The sequence below is a fragment of the Thermobia domestica genome, chromosome 1 (genome assembly GCF_964235325.1).
Source record: "Thermobia domestica chromosome 1, izTheDome1.hap1.1, whole genome shotgun sequence".
Lineage (NCBI taxonomy): Eukaryota > Metazoa > Arthropoda > Insecta > Zygentoma > Lepismatidae > Thermobia > Thermobia domestica.
In genome coordinates this window covers 154,217,314-154,232,784 of record NC_137454.1, presented here as the reverse complement: position 1 = coordinate 154,232,784, position 15,471 = coordinate 154,217,314, and the positions used below count along the sequence as shown (strand labels likewise).

Sequence of the window (15,471 nt, the reverse complement as noted above, 5' to 3'; positions counted from 1 at the left end):
TATTTGTATAGTTAGTATAGTAACGTGGGAGTGAACAAGTGGATGACTTCTGCACCGTATTAGAATTAACTCTTCTGTAGACATTGTGGCGAATTTAGCATTTTTAAGTGAACAATTTTGAGAATACAACATAGATATTGGCTTCTAGGATCGGCGAAAGTGTAGTAGTTATGAATAAATTTCTATGTGATATACATCCACTTATTTCCAAACAAATTAGTGAAGTTCATTTCGCAAATAAGCTTCAAACTCACCATAATAGGTCCATTGAACACGCCCCATCTCTCACATTATCCCTCTGTTGCAGCCGGAAGTTATAGATTTACTTCTTCCAGTTTCAGTAGGTTCCATCTCTCACATTATCCATCTATTACAGCCGTAAGTTGTAGTCCTACTGCTTCCGGGTTCAGTAGGTTCCATCTCTCACATTATTCCTTTGTTATAGCCGGAAATTATAGATCTACTATTTCCAGTTTCAATAGGTTCCATCTCTCACATTATCCCTCTGTTGCAGCCGGAAGTTATAGATGTACTACTTCCGGGTTTAATATTGAATTCGCATAGTTTGGAAGTTATGGTAGATTCACAATGGAAACGAGACTAAACCATAGAGTATACAAAAACGAAGTTGTGTAAAAGTCATAAAGAAGTGAACGAAAATTAAAGAAATCGAGAGTTAACACGTAATTTCTGGAGAACTAATAGGAATATGTGTAATTCCAGGTATTAATTTTTCAAAATTTTAAATAGTTAAAATTTTCACTATAATAATAATAATAATAATAATAATAATAATAATAATAATAATAATAATAATAATAATAATAATAATAATAATAATAATAATAATAATAATAATAAAACAACATATGAACACGGATGAAAATCTCAGAAAAGAATTATCATATTCATAGGATAATTAACCTGAAAATTAGCACTACTCAAAGACTTGTTAAATGTAAATGGAAAAATAGTTTTGTTTGGATGAAAATTCAGTGCCGCACATATTTTAAAATCACTTTACATGTATTGTTCCTTTAGTTAATATTATTAAATAAGTTTATCTCATTGTAGTCATTGGCGAAATTAGCGGAATTACAATTTCCTTCCTCCCCTCCTAAATACTGGTGTTTTAAAAGTTTTGCTGGTTTCCTGATTAGATACAGACCACGAATTTAAGATTTACAAATGGACGATTTAGAAAATGCCAATTTAGGCAATTGTTAATGTGTGGAACGTACAACGTCTAGATAAAATCAATCAAACAATTTCTATATAAGGTTAACTTGCTTCTATCACCCAATACTAATTGCTACTAGGTATTTTTATTCTTTTTTGTTTTAATTTAAGCCTTAGCTAGGGAATCCAATACATTAATGTAATTTTCGTATTTCCTGTTATTATAAAATTAACTATTTCCTGCATAAACACTATACTAAGGCTTTTTCTTACTTGCGTGTTAATTCCACTTTGGTATTTGACCTTACTAGGAGTTCTTCCAGGTCAATGAGAAAAATAGTAGCAACTGGATGGAAACTGAAATTAAAATTCATGTCAGCAAATAATTTCTCGCATCTGTAGTTGTTAACCGTCATATTCTTCGACGACCATGAGTTTAGAGCTTACTTTGTGTTCTAATATTGTTACCCTTACATTTTTTTTTTTTTTTTTTTTTGTTTGTTGTATATACAAAATTTATATTTCTACTTGTTTATATCTGTATAAATAAAAATAAAAGTGACTATGTTTCTGATTTAATAGCTGGTGCCTTCCATTTCAACTCAGGCAAAAAAATATAAATTTGTACCATCACCATCTCAGATATTGTTGAAACTTTTTTTATAGCAACTAGACATGTTTTTAAGAGACCCATATTTTTTTGTTTTGTCGAAAAAAATTTTCCCGCCAAGTAATGGGCCATCAAAGACGGGGAGTACAATTTATGAATTGTAGAAGACATGGAAAATGGTCAATTTCGGAGCCTGACCATTCGGCTATAGAGACAGGTAGAGTTATAATTCTTGTTGTGGTATGTACATAGGGATATAAATAAACTATATTTTATTATAGTTTGGTTTGCGCATGCGTATCTTTTTGTACATAAATTAACAAATGAACGTCAATTTATCTGAAAAGTCAAAGTTTGCGAATTTTTTTCGAGCACTTCCGGTTCGAATTTTAAAATTCTGTTTTCACGGTTGGTAAGACCTAGTTACCCGCTTTCCGAAAAAAATTTTGTATCGCTTCTGTGGTCAACCGTTTTGTCGCAAAAAATTCGAGAAATTGTAAAATTTTCAAAAATCACCATTTTTGGGCGCCATTTTCTCGAAAACACCATTTTTTAAAATTCTGAAATTTTGTCAGATGGTTCAACTTTACCTGAATAATAAACACACCAAATATCATTCTCGACCAATGCTTCATGGATTAACTGCAGCCTTTTAAAGTTAGCGAAGTTTCGCTAATTTTGATGTCACAGTTAGCAACACTGGGAACAATAAAAGTGCAATGATTTGATGATGTTTGTGGTTCACATTCATTAAATGAAGAATAAATGGTTATCTTGGCTGTTTTTTTTATTATTATTTTGATTAAAAAGGCTCTCTGAAATAGTAAAATGAGCCTCCCTCTACTCCTCCGTTTTCTTAAACTGAAGTAATCTGAGGTGGAAATTACGATTATGAAGCACACAAATTTCAAGTTCACTTACTTAAAATGGTCTTCGGAAACAAAATTTCACTGATTTATTTATTTATTTTTTTATTTATTTATTTTTTTATTTATTTATTTATTTTTTACATGAACCAATCATTTGCTTGGTTGTTGTCTTCTTTGCTAATAGCATGTAACCGTGCAGATGCTCCAATAGATGTTAGTTCACTCATAACTCATCCAGGAGTGGATCTAGGGGGACGATTGCGCCCCCCCCCCAGAAGAAGAAACTTTCTTATATATAAATAAAACCCATCCCAGAGTTTGGAGCTCTTAAAAGTAGCTCTAAGTAGCAGTATTACAATCCCCCCCCCCCCAGAAGTCCGTCCTGGATCCGCCCCTGCGTAGCACATTGTCGATAGTCACAAAACACTTATTTTCACTTCTCTTATGCTCTTCTGGAAACCTGTACCCTGCTGAAGGTTCATGTGGAAGCATAAACAGCACTTCAACTTCACGTAATTCATAATATTTCTGCTACGCACCACTGGTTATCATACATATATGTATATAGCAAAAGTTCATTTTTGCAGATTTCTTAAATCTACACTTTGAATTGCAAAAGTTCGATTTTGGGGGAAGTATGAAGTTAGTTCATGGTGACCCGTTACTGCCATAAAAACTTCGCAATTTTCCGAAAGCCAAAGATAACTTCGTTGAATACCAGTTACCGGTCGCATACTTTCCCTTTTTTCTTCCGGAAGTCGTCGAATTCAGTTCCAGGTAACAAAACGAGAGTAATACCCGGAGTTTGTACTTGCACTATACTCACGAATTCTCCTGCGGTTTTAGTGGGGACGCAGTGGCTCAGTGGTAGAGCGTTCACTTCCGGTGTTTGGGGTCCCTGGTTCAATCTCAGCTCGTGCCGTTCTGCATTCCACCATTTCATTCATTTCTCATAACCACCGTCTCCTTTAGCCTAACCGGCATAACCGTGGAACGTAAAACTTATTGTTTTTACTTTTTTCTTCTGCGGTTTTAATACTGTGTATCTGTTTTAGCCTAAGGCTATGGCGCGTTGCCACATTCTTTGCCCCCCCCCCCCCTCTTCCCCACTACCGTCGCAGAGACCCTTGCATGGCCGGTTTCACTGCAAAAACACTGCTTTATCGGACCTGTCTGCATCTCGAACATCTGAAAGCGATTTTTAAAGTGGGATGCAGCACCATCAGAAATCACTGACACGGTTTGGGAAATTGTAGACACCTATTTTCACGTATTCAAACCTTTTTCTATAAAATATATTTTCGCTTTTCTTCGAGTATGTTTAGAATCTTGTCTACGACTATGAGTACATGAGCCGAATCGTGTGTTTTATCGTCGTTTATTACAACAAAACTGTCAATTGTTTCATATTTCGGTGATAACTCTGAATTTCACTTTGCAGAATAACAGTCCATTTTTCAACGAAGTCCATATGAAGTAAAATAGAATTTGTACCTTGAAATTTTATACGGTGGTTTTCGGTAGCAATTGATTCTCTTTGGATTTTCTCGATGTAGTCATGAATTACAGCTCTTACAGTTAAACGAGCAATGTACGATACGAAAACGGAAAGTGGCACAGTTTTTTTTTTTTTTATTATTATTATTTAAATAACGAGATCATTATTCTCCCATATGGCATACGTAACCACTTTCATTTTCATCAGGATCAATAATTAAAGACACCACACTTATTTCTTCCACTCCAGGACATTCACCACATTCTTGAAGAAGACAGCTGTCATTTTTTACGGATCATACTACTAAAGGAAATAGGTCACTCATGACAGCTTCAATACAGGTTGCACCTTTGATTTGTAGCAACGCAGTAGCAGCTAACTTAAAATTTGCACAATACACACACACAGACACAAACTTCCCTCTCAGGTTGCGGACTGACACACTTTAGTCGAATACTATAAAATTCCGAGGGGCCCATTTTTATGCTGGGATTGTTCTGTTTAAAAATTCAGTAAATTTCTTTGGAACGCGTAAGAAAACGTTTCGATTTTTTTTTTTTTTTAACTTTGTGTCATTTTTCGATCACTGTAATGACATCGCACTTAATTGAGACTGTCTGGAGCATTCCAAATCATACTGAGGTAATAGTTTAGGCCTTTTATAGATCATCAGAATTCATTGGATGGCCATTTCAAGTAAACTTAAAATTTGTGTGTTTCGTAATCGTAATTTCCACCTCAGATTACTTTAGTTTAAGAAAACGGAGGAGTAGGGGGGGGGGTTCATTTTACTATTTCAGAGAGCCTCTTTGTTCAAAATAATAAAAAAACAGCCAAGAAAACCTTTTATTCTTCATTTAATGAATATGAACCACAAACATCATCAAATCATTGCACTTTTATTGTTCCCAGTGTTGCTAACTGTGACATCAAAATTAGCGAAACTTCACTAACTTTAAAAGGCTGCAGTTAATCCATGAAGCATTGGTCGAGAATGATATTTGGTGTGTTTATTATTCAGGTAAAGTTGAACCATCTGACAAAATTTCAGAATTTTAAAAAATGGTGTTTTCGAGAAAATGGCGCCCAAAAATGGCGATTTTTGAAAATTTTACAATTTCTCGAATTTTTTGCGACAAAACGGTTGACCACAGAAGCGATACAAAATTTTTTTCGGAAAGCGGGTAACTAGGTCTTACCAACCGTGAAAACAGAATTTTAAAATTCGAACCGGAAGTGCTCGAAAAAAATTCGCAAACTTCGACTTTTCAGATAAATTGACGTTCATTTGTTAATTTATGTACAAAAAGATACGCATGCGCAAACCAAACTATAATAAAATATAGTTTATTTATATCCCTATGTACATACCACAACAAGAATTATAACTCTACCTGTCTCTATAGCCGAATGGTCAGGCTCCGAAATTGACCTTTTTCCATGTCTTCTACAATTCATAAATTGTACTCCCCGTCTTTGATGGCCCATTACTTGGCGGGAAAATTTTTTTCGGCAAAACAAAAAAATATGGGTCTCTTAAAAACATGTCTAGTTGCTATAAAAAAAGTTTCAACAATATCTGAGATGGTGATGGTACATGCTCTGCCTGAATTGAAATGGAAGGCACCAGCTCTTAAACCACCCGACCGATTGCGATCAAATTTTTAGCATAGATGAGGTTCGGGCCTAGGATGGTTTTCATCATTTCATTTTGACGAGGGAACATAGGGGAGGGATACATATATATATATATATATATATATATATATATATATATATATATATATATATATATATAAATGATCGGCAATGACCGATATTAGTATCGAATCCATAGTTTTCGGTGTTGCTGAGATGAACAGTGACACTTCCGATGCCATTTAAATCCAGTTTTTCTTATTTTAACCCAGCGAAGCTAATTGACACTAGTATATATAAAGAGAAACAAGTAGAAATATAATTAAAATGAAAATTCATTACATGATTTCATGTTAATGTACTATTTCTCTGTTTATTTACAGAATTTGCATCCGATATTATGATATTAAACTTGAAGCAGTTCTGTCATCAGTTCCTGAAAACTGGCCACCCATGTAATTATCGCACTTGTGGATATCTTCACGAGGTACTTGTGCATTCGTTTTTATACATATGTAACTATGTGCAGAGGCACCGATTTCTGTATAACTTTTTTTTTTAGGGGGAAGGGGGCACATTTAGGTGTGTGGTCCGCTGTCAGATATCGAAGCAAATATATCCAGATCCTGAGGCCCATGGACTTTGCTTCTCCCAGGATCGGCGCCCATGACTGTGTACATTATTAAACAAGGAAAATTCAGATGAGTGGAATATTTCGTGGTGCCTAGAAGCGTCTTCGATGTGAACGAATAACAACTCTCAAACTCAGTTTTTAAATAAACCAGGAAAAGATTGGGGGAGCGATAGGAGAAATGTAGAAAATTTTTTACTTTTATACAGCTGGTGAGTTTTACAAATTTTTAGCATACACAAGTAGCGTAAGTGTTTGATATTCGTTGTGCCTGTCAAGCGCACGCACAAGCTGGTAGGAAACTTAGACTCTATTTGTCTTATCAACTAAGGCTGTTTGATATTTAAGAAAAAATGAAATAGCTTTTGTGATGACAATGTATTTGTGGTATTTAGAGAATGAATTTCTAAACATGGTCTTCTGATCTATAATGAACAAAATTGTAGGAGGAATAACGGTCGTGACAGAGTGTGAGCGTATTTTCCGTTGAAACGAATGAAGAACATAGTAAAACTTTTAACTTGGCTTTCTCTGTTAGCATATCTATGAAAACTGTGTACTCATGGTTAGGGACGTGGTAAAACTATGGTCATGGTTACTTCATAATTTGCTTCTTTTGTAAATTAGACACTGTGTGATCTAAGGGTTGATCATCTTAGACAAGGTTCACTACGAGTATATTAGTGATGTTTTCTTTCTTTAGTCATGTTCTTTGAAAATTAGTAATGTTTCATAAGTAAAAAGTGGTCGTAAGAACAGCATAATCATATAAAGGGAGTCTAAAATACAGTAAAGCATTTTAAGTTGGTTAGCTTCTTAAAGCGGCCGCCTATTTGTGAAACTTTGTAGATGTCATAAGATGCTCATCCGTCTGTAAATTAGACTTTCGGTGGATCCGTGGGTTCCAAACTTTGTCTTTACTATAATCTGATCCAATTTCGTAAAATAATATATAACATATAATTTTATGAAAACGGAAGCTAGGAAGGTGAATCAAATAAGCAGAAGCAATTATATATATATAATATATAACTGAGCTCGCTCATAGTTACGTCGTCAGCTTTGTATTCTTTCGTGCAAAAATCCGAATTTGATCCCTTGCGAGAGTTCGTGTGGTTTGTGATGTTGTTAAGCTTTAAGTCCAGTTTAGTATAGTATCGGAAATTTTAAACTCGAAGCAAATAAAAATACGCATGCATACGGTGTAAAATGTTTAACGTCGTTACTAGATCGCATGCTAGGTTTATTCAAATGATGAGACATTGTTTTGCTAGAAACACTTTGCTGTCGTTCGAATTACATCAGACGTTCACTTTTTTATGCACGTAAATTTGCTTGCTAAATCACACCGCTGCGTAGGAAATAGTCACTCATAATCAAATTTTAGAAAATAATATGTCGGCTTTTTTATGTTTTCCTTCATTTCTCTAATTCTATGGCCCATGTAACGCAGAGGTTCAATGCCACATTCACAAATGCATTCCAGTTACTTCTGTCCTTAGCCAATTAGATCCAGTTTCCACTCTGTTTTCCTATTTCTGCGACAGAGTGTCTTTCGGTCACGAAAGTCACGAAATCAGAAAACGGTCATGAAAGTAAACAAATTTAGCTTTTGGGGCCCGATTCTTTTTAAATCTGTACAAATATAAGTGCAGACTGGAAATTTTAGTTCTATAAAACGTCAAAATCAACTACCAATCGTCTGTGGTCGGCTTTAGACGCTACCAAATCGCAAGCAAAGCACCCTTCTATGATATGCATGAAAATTCAACCTATTTCGCATCCAAATTCGCTCTTGAGAGTGTTACGAAATTTTATGGTTTGGTAAAGAAAAGGTCACGAAATTTCAGTTTGGAATTTTAGTAGACACCCTGTGCGAGATCCGTCTTAATATTGTCCTCTCATTTGTACTTAGGTTTTCTTAAGTGCCCTTTTCCGATTCGGTTTCCATTTAAAATTTTAAAGTCTTCGTATTTCCATTCTGGCTAGATGACCTACCCATCTGAGCCTCCTAGATTTAATGACTCGAAGAATGTTAGGTAAAGGGTATAAGGTAAACAGTTCCTCGGTATAAAGTTTGCCCCATTTTCCATCTTCATCCCTCTTGGGTGTCAAAGCCATTCTCGACATGGAAGCTCGAGGACAAGTATTTTTCCACGTGGACTTGACTTTGGGATTTATTTAAACATATCTTAATTAATCTCACTAACTCTTTTGGTATATCAAATTCGGTTAGAATGCTGTACAATTTTTCCCTTGTAATTGAGTCATAGGCCTTCCTTAAATCAATAAATAGTTTAATGTACCGGTTTGTTGTATTCTCATTTATTTTTGAGTACTTGACGAATGATAGAATACTGGTCGGTAGTTGATTGATTTTGTGTAAATCGGCACTGATAATCTTCCAATAATTTCATCTTCGTGTTGAGTCAATCTTGCTAACAGAATGTTTGAGAAGATGTTGTAGAGTCTTGGAGAAAAAAAAAAAAAAAAAAAAAAAAAAAAAAAAAAAAAAAAAAAAACCGATAATTATTATAATCAATCTGTCGTCTTTTTTGTGAATTGGAACAGTGATTTTTTTTCCAGTCTTGTGGTAATTCTTTCTTGTTCCAGGTAAAGAAAACGAGTTTATGTATCTCTCTTCATAATTTGCCACCTCCAATTAAAATTAACTCAACAGGAATTTTGTCTACACCCGGAGATTTGGTTTCCTTTAATTTCTTTATAGCAATTTCGATTTCCGTTTAGTTGTGCTCTGAAATATACGGTCCTGCTGTATGCATTTCACGTGCTGCACGAATGTTATTTTGTGGCTGCATCTTGAAGGAATATCAAAGAAATTTTTCATCTATTCAAATACTATTCGTATTAGTGAGAATTGTTCTGTCTTCTTTCTTTAATATATAAACTCGAAGTTGATAGCCCTTCTTAAATTCCTTGTTGCCTTTATACAGTCTAGAATTTTTTTTTATTTTTATTATTATTTTCAAGTTTTTGGATTTTGTATCCAACGCACTTTTCCTGTTTTCTCTTCTCTGCTAGTTTAGTGCATTTTTGGTCGAACAATGACTTGTTCCTCTGTATTTTCCCCCGTGTCTCAATTTTTTCTTTTGCTGAAATGTTAATGCTATCCCTAATTTTAACCCAGGTACTCTGAATACTACTGTATTCCTAATCTCCTAACACCGAGAATCTGTTCGTAATTTCAATCTGGTATTCCCCTCTCGCCTGACTCGTCTCTAATTTCTTTAAATTAACCCTATCTGTTTTCAGATGCTTAATATTCAACGATAATCTTTCTCTTATAATCGCTGCTGCTAGGTAGTGTTTAGTATTACAGTCAGCTCCTCTGAACGACCAAATGCCAATTACGCCAGACTTGTGTTCTTCCATCTACTAAAGCGTGATTCCCCCCCCCCCCCCCCTCATTTGTTGAGGTTCAAGTATATTTGTATCATTTCTCTACTTTAGATATTAACAAAGAAAACATGTATATAGTGGTTGATCCCGTTAGGTCTATTGTTTTCATCGGCTTCTCAGTTCTTGTTTATTATTGCGTTCTTCTCTAGTTCTCTGGGTGGTTAGTGGGATGATCTGTACTATGATCAGATCGATGTTGACTTATTCATTCGTTTATTTATTCATTTTATTTATCTTCTCGTAAGTACATATTAAGGGAAATTCTTAACCAACTTAGGTCTGTAAGAGACTTCTAGTTGGAATTTTTAAGCATAGTATGAGATCTACTTGCTGTTTGAAAAATAGACAGATATTTTTATTTATGACTGGTGTGGTAGTCTACGTATCGTGAAATAGCTTGTTGACTTACTAGTATTTTTACTTTACGAAGCAAAAGTTGGTCGAATGATGAGGGGAAAGCAAAACGGGAGAACAGTTAGAAAACCCACGGATACAATGTTATCCACCACACACTCGGACAGGTCGAGATCGTACTTAGGACCTTCGTTAATAGAGGTGATCGCTCAATCATTGAGCCACTGTACTCTTTAACAGTAATTGCGATTACATGTAAGTTCTTAATTTGTGTACTAGAATGTTTGATGTATAGCTTGACATAAATAGACACTCACAGAGCAACACGATTTTGTGGGAACACCGAACGAGTGCGAACGGCTAATGAGTGTGAGTTTGAGTAGATGGTAGTGTGAAAGCGTGCAGTTCAGCAAGTAGCACCATGGTATGAACGTGATTTAGGAGGTAAAAGAGTTTACCCGAGATCACATAATTAGGCAATGGAATTGTGGTAGTAAGCAACATATCATCAGTGCTGTGTTACTTGAACCGTTTGCATCTGTTAACAAAGTTATAGCGCAGTTCAAATGAGACGGAAAGACTTCGATTGCATACAATGTGTAGATTGAAAATCAGGTCGACGGGGACCAGCTTCACGACTGGAACATGCAGTCGTTCGGAGTGTAACATCCATCAATACAGATTTGTCAGTGGCATAGCCGTCGAAGTTAACAGATATCACGAACTATCCGTCAATATTTGGGTAGTATGGGAAATGTACCGACGAGTCACCAAAAGACACCTATGCACACAATACCACAAATAACATGGAGACATAATTTACCACCACTATGTGCAACAAGCCATAGTACTTTTGGAACCGTGTTGCATTCTCAGACGGAAGTCGATTTTTTCAATTTTTGGACAGTGATCGACATCAAGTGGGGAAAAGATCGATATAACACTGTTTACCTCAATTCCATCATCCTACTTGCAATAAGGCGAGGTGAGTGTAATGGTTTAGGGTACAATTTTGAAAAGTAGTGGTAGTAATCTCAATGGTTGCGATAGAGACATCATTGCTGCGAAATACATGGAAGCGCTGCAAAATAGATTAACATCCTTTCAAACAGGCGAACGGTTGCAGGATGCAATGCGATTTGAGAGTGACGGAGTACTGTACATAGAACAAAGCTGACAATCTGTTGGAAGAGGCAAAATGGAATTCATACTCCCACGTGGCCCGGGCTTAAGATATATTCTCTTGCACAATCGACCATACCCGCAACAACAGTTACTTAGACACTGTGTGTTAAATGGTTCCACCTGTCGTAGGATGTCGTCGATGACTTACTGGATACAATGCCACGTTGAGTTGAAATTTTACATGCTGCCAAAGAGGCCTTCATCAGCACTAACTCCAGCATCAGTAATAGTTCCTTCTGTGCACTGGTACGTAGATTGCCTCAGGCTCGTTATTTGGGTGTCTTATTACGTCAGGATAAACAATGAAGTTGTTTAACCATGGTTATATATCAATATGCATCACTTAACCTCTGTAGTTAAACATGTTACAACTCGATACTTATATAAATATAGTTTTCTAAAAATAGAAATGAAATATTTAGTTTAACGTCCCACGATTATGTACCGAGGCTAAGGGAGACTGTAATAATGAGAAATGAATGAAGTGGTAGAGTGAAGAAAGTGTGGAAAAAGGGGAGAACACCGAGAAAACCCACACAGTATTTGTCCATCACAAAGCTCACGTGGTGCGAGGTGGGATCGAACCAGGGACCCCACGCACAGGAGGTGAACGCTCTACTACTGAGTTACCGCGGCACCATTTGTAAAAATAGAGTAAGTACTTGTTATGCATGCTTATAATGTTAATAATAAAGAAAAAGATTTAATTAAGAAAAAGGTGATTGGGATACTTTGGAACATTAACACAATACTAAATAGTCGACATCAGTCATGTCATTTTACAGTCCAGCGGAATCACATAAACCTAGAAAAGAAAAATGTGAGACTTAAATTTTTTTATCTATAGCCTTTCTTAATATTTTACATACGTATATATATGTATGTATGCAGGGACGTAGCTAGAGGGGGGCACCGGCACCCCAAATCTTTGCTCGGCCCCCTCCAATATTTATTTAAAATTATATATTGCAAATTGTTTTTATCCGACATTAAATGCAATATATATATATATATATATATATATATATATATGTATGTATATATCCATAGTAAACTGAAATTGTTCATACTTCTAAGAAAAGGTTATTTTTTTAAACCCATTTATAGGCTATTCCTTAAACGTTAAGTGAACGACAATAAGAGTATAAGATCAGTAACTTTGGGGCCTGGCGTCATCTTCGTTAACATTTCGAGGTTCTCCAGCCCTTAGAGTGATTCCAGCCTTATAGTTGCCTTGAGGTACTAAGGGCTAAAAATTATGCGATTGCACTTACAAAACTGAAAGGTCGGTTCGACTTAGAGGCTAGGAGGATACCTTCCCCTTCCTATTGGTGGGTTTTGCAACATTGTATCTTATATTTTAATTGTTTTACGAGAAGGTATTGAGTGTAGATTTACTTTCTTATTTTTATTGTATTCAACAATGATTTGGGCCAAACAGAGAAGGATATAATATGTAAACTATTCAGACCTTTCATTAGAGGATAAGGATGCTAAGAAGACTACTGAAGCTGATGGTATTGCTAACAAACTGAAATCATTCGCAACTGTTTCATGCTTGATTGTTTTTAGCAATATTTTGGGAATTACTAGAGGCCTGAAAAATTTTCTACAAGGAGAATATATTAACCTGTGAGACGCCCAGCTACTGTTTTGAAGCCTAAAAGAACTTAGAACAGAGGAAAATTCATTGCGTCTCTATACTGAAGGATTGGAGTTTGTCAAACAAAATAGCATAGAATGTTTTAATCAACGAAAGAGCAGACAAGAGTGAGATAATAGTAGTATGAAAGATTTTCTGGTTTCGGGTAGTATCCAAAGAAGAGATCATAGGGTTATACTGAGCGAGTTTTCGTACAGAACTCCTATGAAGGTAACCAAGAAAGTTCTGTCGCTTTTTGTGAAGGTCAGCGTTCAATTGACCCTCACACCGTGAGTTGAATGCGAAGGGAGATAAGGCGAAGGCCAGTTGTTGATGTGGGTATATTCAACATACTACTTGGTTGAGGCAGTTCAGTTACACCATGAACTTGTGTAACGAAAGAGTGAACGTGGAACCTCCACAGAGCGTCATGAGGGCGTGTATGCGGTACGAGTTCAAACTGGGGTCAAACGCTGCTGCAGCGGGGTGGAAGATATACCAGACCTTTGTTGAGGGTGTCGTGAATACGTGGACAGTGCAGCGGTGGTTTAACAAGTTTAAGGACGGTGACAAAACACTCGAAGACTTACTATGTGCCGGAAGACCAACACATGTAAAAAATGAAGATCTTCAGGCAGCAATTGAGGTGAAGAGTGGCCAGACATGTGAGGAACTGGAACTCCAATTCAGTGTGAGTGGGAAAAACATTCGGCAGCACTTCCATCAACTTGGGAAGTACTGCAAGTTGGGTCAATGGGTCCCACATGATTTGACTCCGGGCCAGAAGGCAACGCGATCAGACACCTGTGTTTCTTTGCTGTCTCGTTTGAGAAGGAGCCATTTCTGGACAAGAAGTTGGCATGTGATGAGAAGCGGATCCTGTACCAAGCTCCACGGTGCCGTCATCATTGGTTCGTATTCCATGAACAGGCTCCAAAACAGCCGAAACCAGCACTGAATCAGAAGAAGGTTCTCCAGTGTAGTTGGTGGACTTCTCGCGAGATGATGCATCGGGAACTGCTACCAGCTAATCAGAGCGTCAGTGCTACTGTGTACTGTCAGCAGTTGAGCCGCGTTCAAGAAACGCTCAAAACTCTGGAGCCAACACTTCTGAATCGCAAAGGAGTTCTCCTGTCCTCCTGTTACAGGACAACGCTAAGCTCCACGTGACTAGGATGACCCGTGACACCATTCTACGCCTTGGATGGGAAACTGTTGCGTCCGCCATACTCCTTGGACATTGCACCATCCGATTATCACCTGTTCCATTCCTTGGACAGTCACTTTAGAGGACGCCAGTTCAAATCCGTAGTAGAGGTGCAAAATGCACTTGACACCTTCTTCGCTTCACGTCCCACCAAGTTCTGCCGCGGTAGGATGTATGGCCTTCCGGAACGTTGGCAGAAGGTTGTGGATGCTGATAGGGACTATTTTGATATTCCAGGTACGTCTTAGGTGACATATCGATGTTCGAAGTTGGTGGGTGAAAAAGCGACAGAACTTTCTTGGTTCCTTTATATATCCAGTAGTTGACAATATTGTGAACGAGTTTGACAGGCGATTCTGTGAGGAAAATATATATCTGTGATTCGTGGCATTCAAGCGTCATTCTAAATCAAAACTCTTATTGATGAAAGGAAGCAATTGAAGAGTTTGCTACGCTATTCAAAATAGATTTTCCTGAACATATGAAATTACAACGGACGTGAATGATGCTCTACCCAAGGCAATTTTCCTCCAAACTACGAATTTGCTGGAAATTTTGTTAACGCTACCTGTGTTATCAGCATCTTATCAGCGTTCTTTCAGCATGCATAAGAGGCTCAAATCACATCTTCGTTGTAAGTCTGGCCAGACAGAACGTCAGTGTTAGCCGCACTTGAAATAGAACAAGGCATACCATAGCCTCTGAGCTTGAAGAAGATAAAATTATTTATATATTCGCAAAGTCGTCTCATACGCGTCACAGTTTATGTTCAGCAAGTAATTTTTAAATACAATGTGGCAGAACCTTGTCAGATGATACAAGAACAGCATAAAAAATGTGTTGTAATATTAGGCCATATTTTACCAATTATTACTTTATTATATATGTATTTTGTTGATTAGACTTTATGTTCAAGAAAGTTCAAGTAATTGTAAGCCTCTTAGATATTCATACTCGTATTATGTTTGAGACGCACGAAAGATATTAACGATTTTGTAAACAATAAAATGTACTAATATATAAAGGAAATTAGGATCTTTGAGAAAATGCTCAAGTTCGTCAATGCTTATTAAATTTACACGATAGTTGAAATTATCTTGAAGTTTATTAGTCTAGTATATAATGTTTCTTCAACTATGTAGAATATTTCATTTCATCGCAAAAATATACGTCTTGATAGCCTGTGTGTTTAGTTTAGGTAGACTTATGGAAGTCATGTCACTTTTTGTTAGGGTAGT

The 15,471-nt window shown here is 36.4% G+C and overlaps 1 protein-coding gene across 3 annotated transcripts in view; it reads left to right on the top strand.

The window, feature by feature from the left end:
• The window catches only part of LOC145690148 (uncharacterized), a 135,058-nt gene that overhangs the window by 31,062 nt on the left and 88,525 nt on the right, over positions 1-15,471 (top strand). For all 3 annotated transcript variants that reach the window (XM_081764767.1, XM_081764759.1, XM_081764776.1), the window contains one exon: positions 6,178-6,281. In XM_081764767.1, coding sequence (XP_081620893.1) covers positions 6,178-6,281 — 104 coding nt within the window. The remainder of the gene's footprint in view (positions 1-6,177; positions 6,282-15,471) is intronic.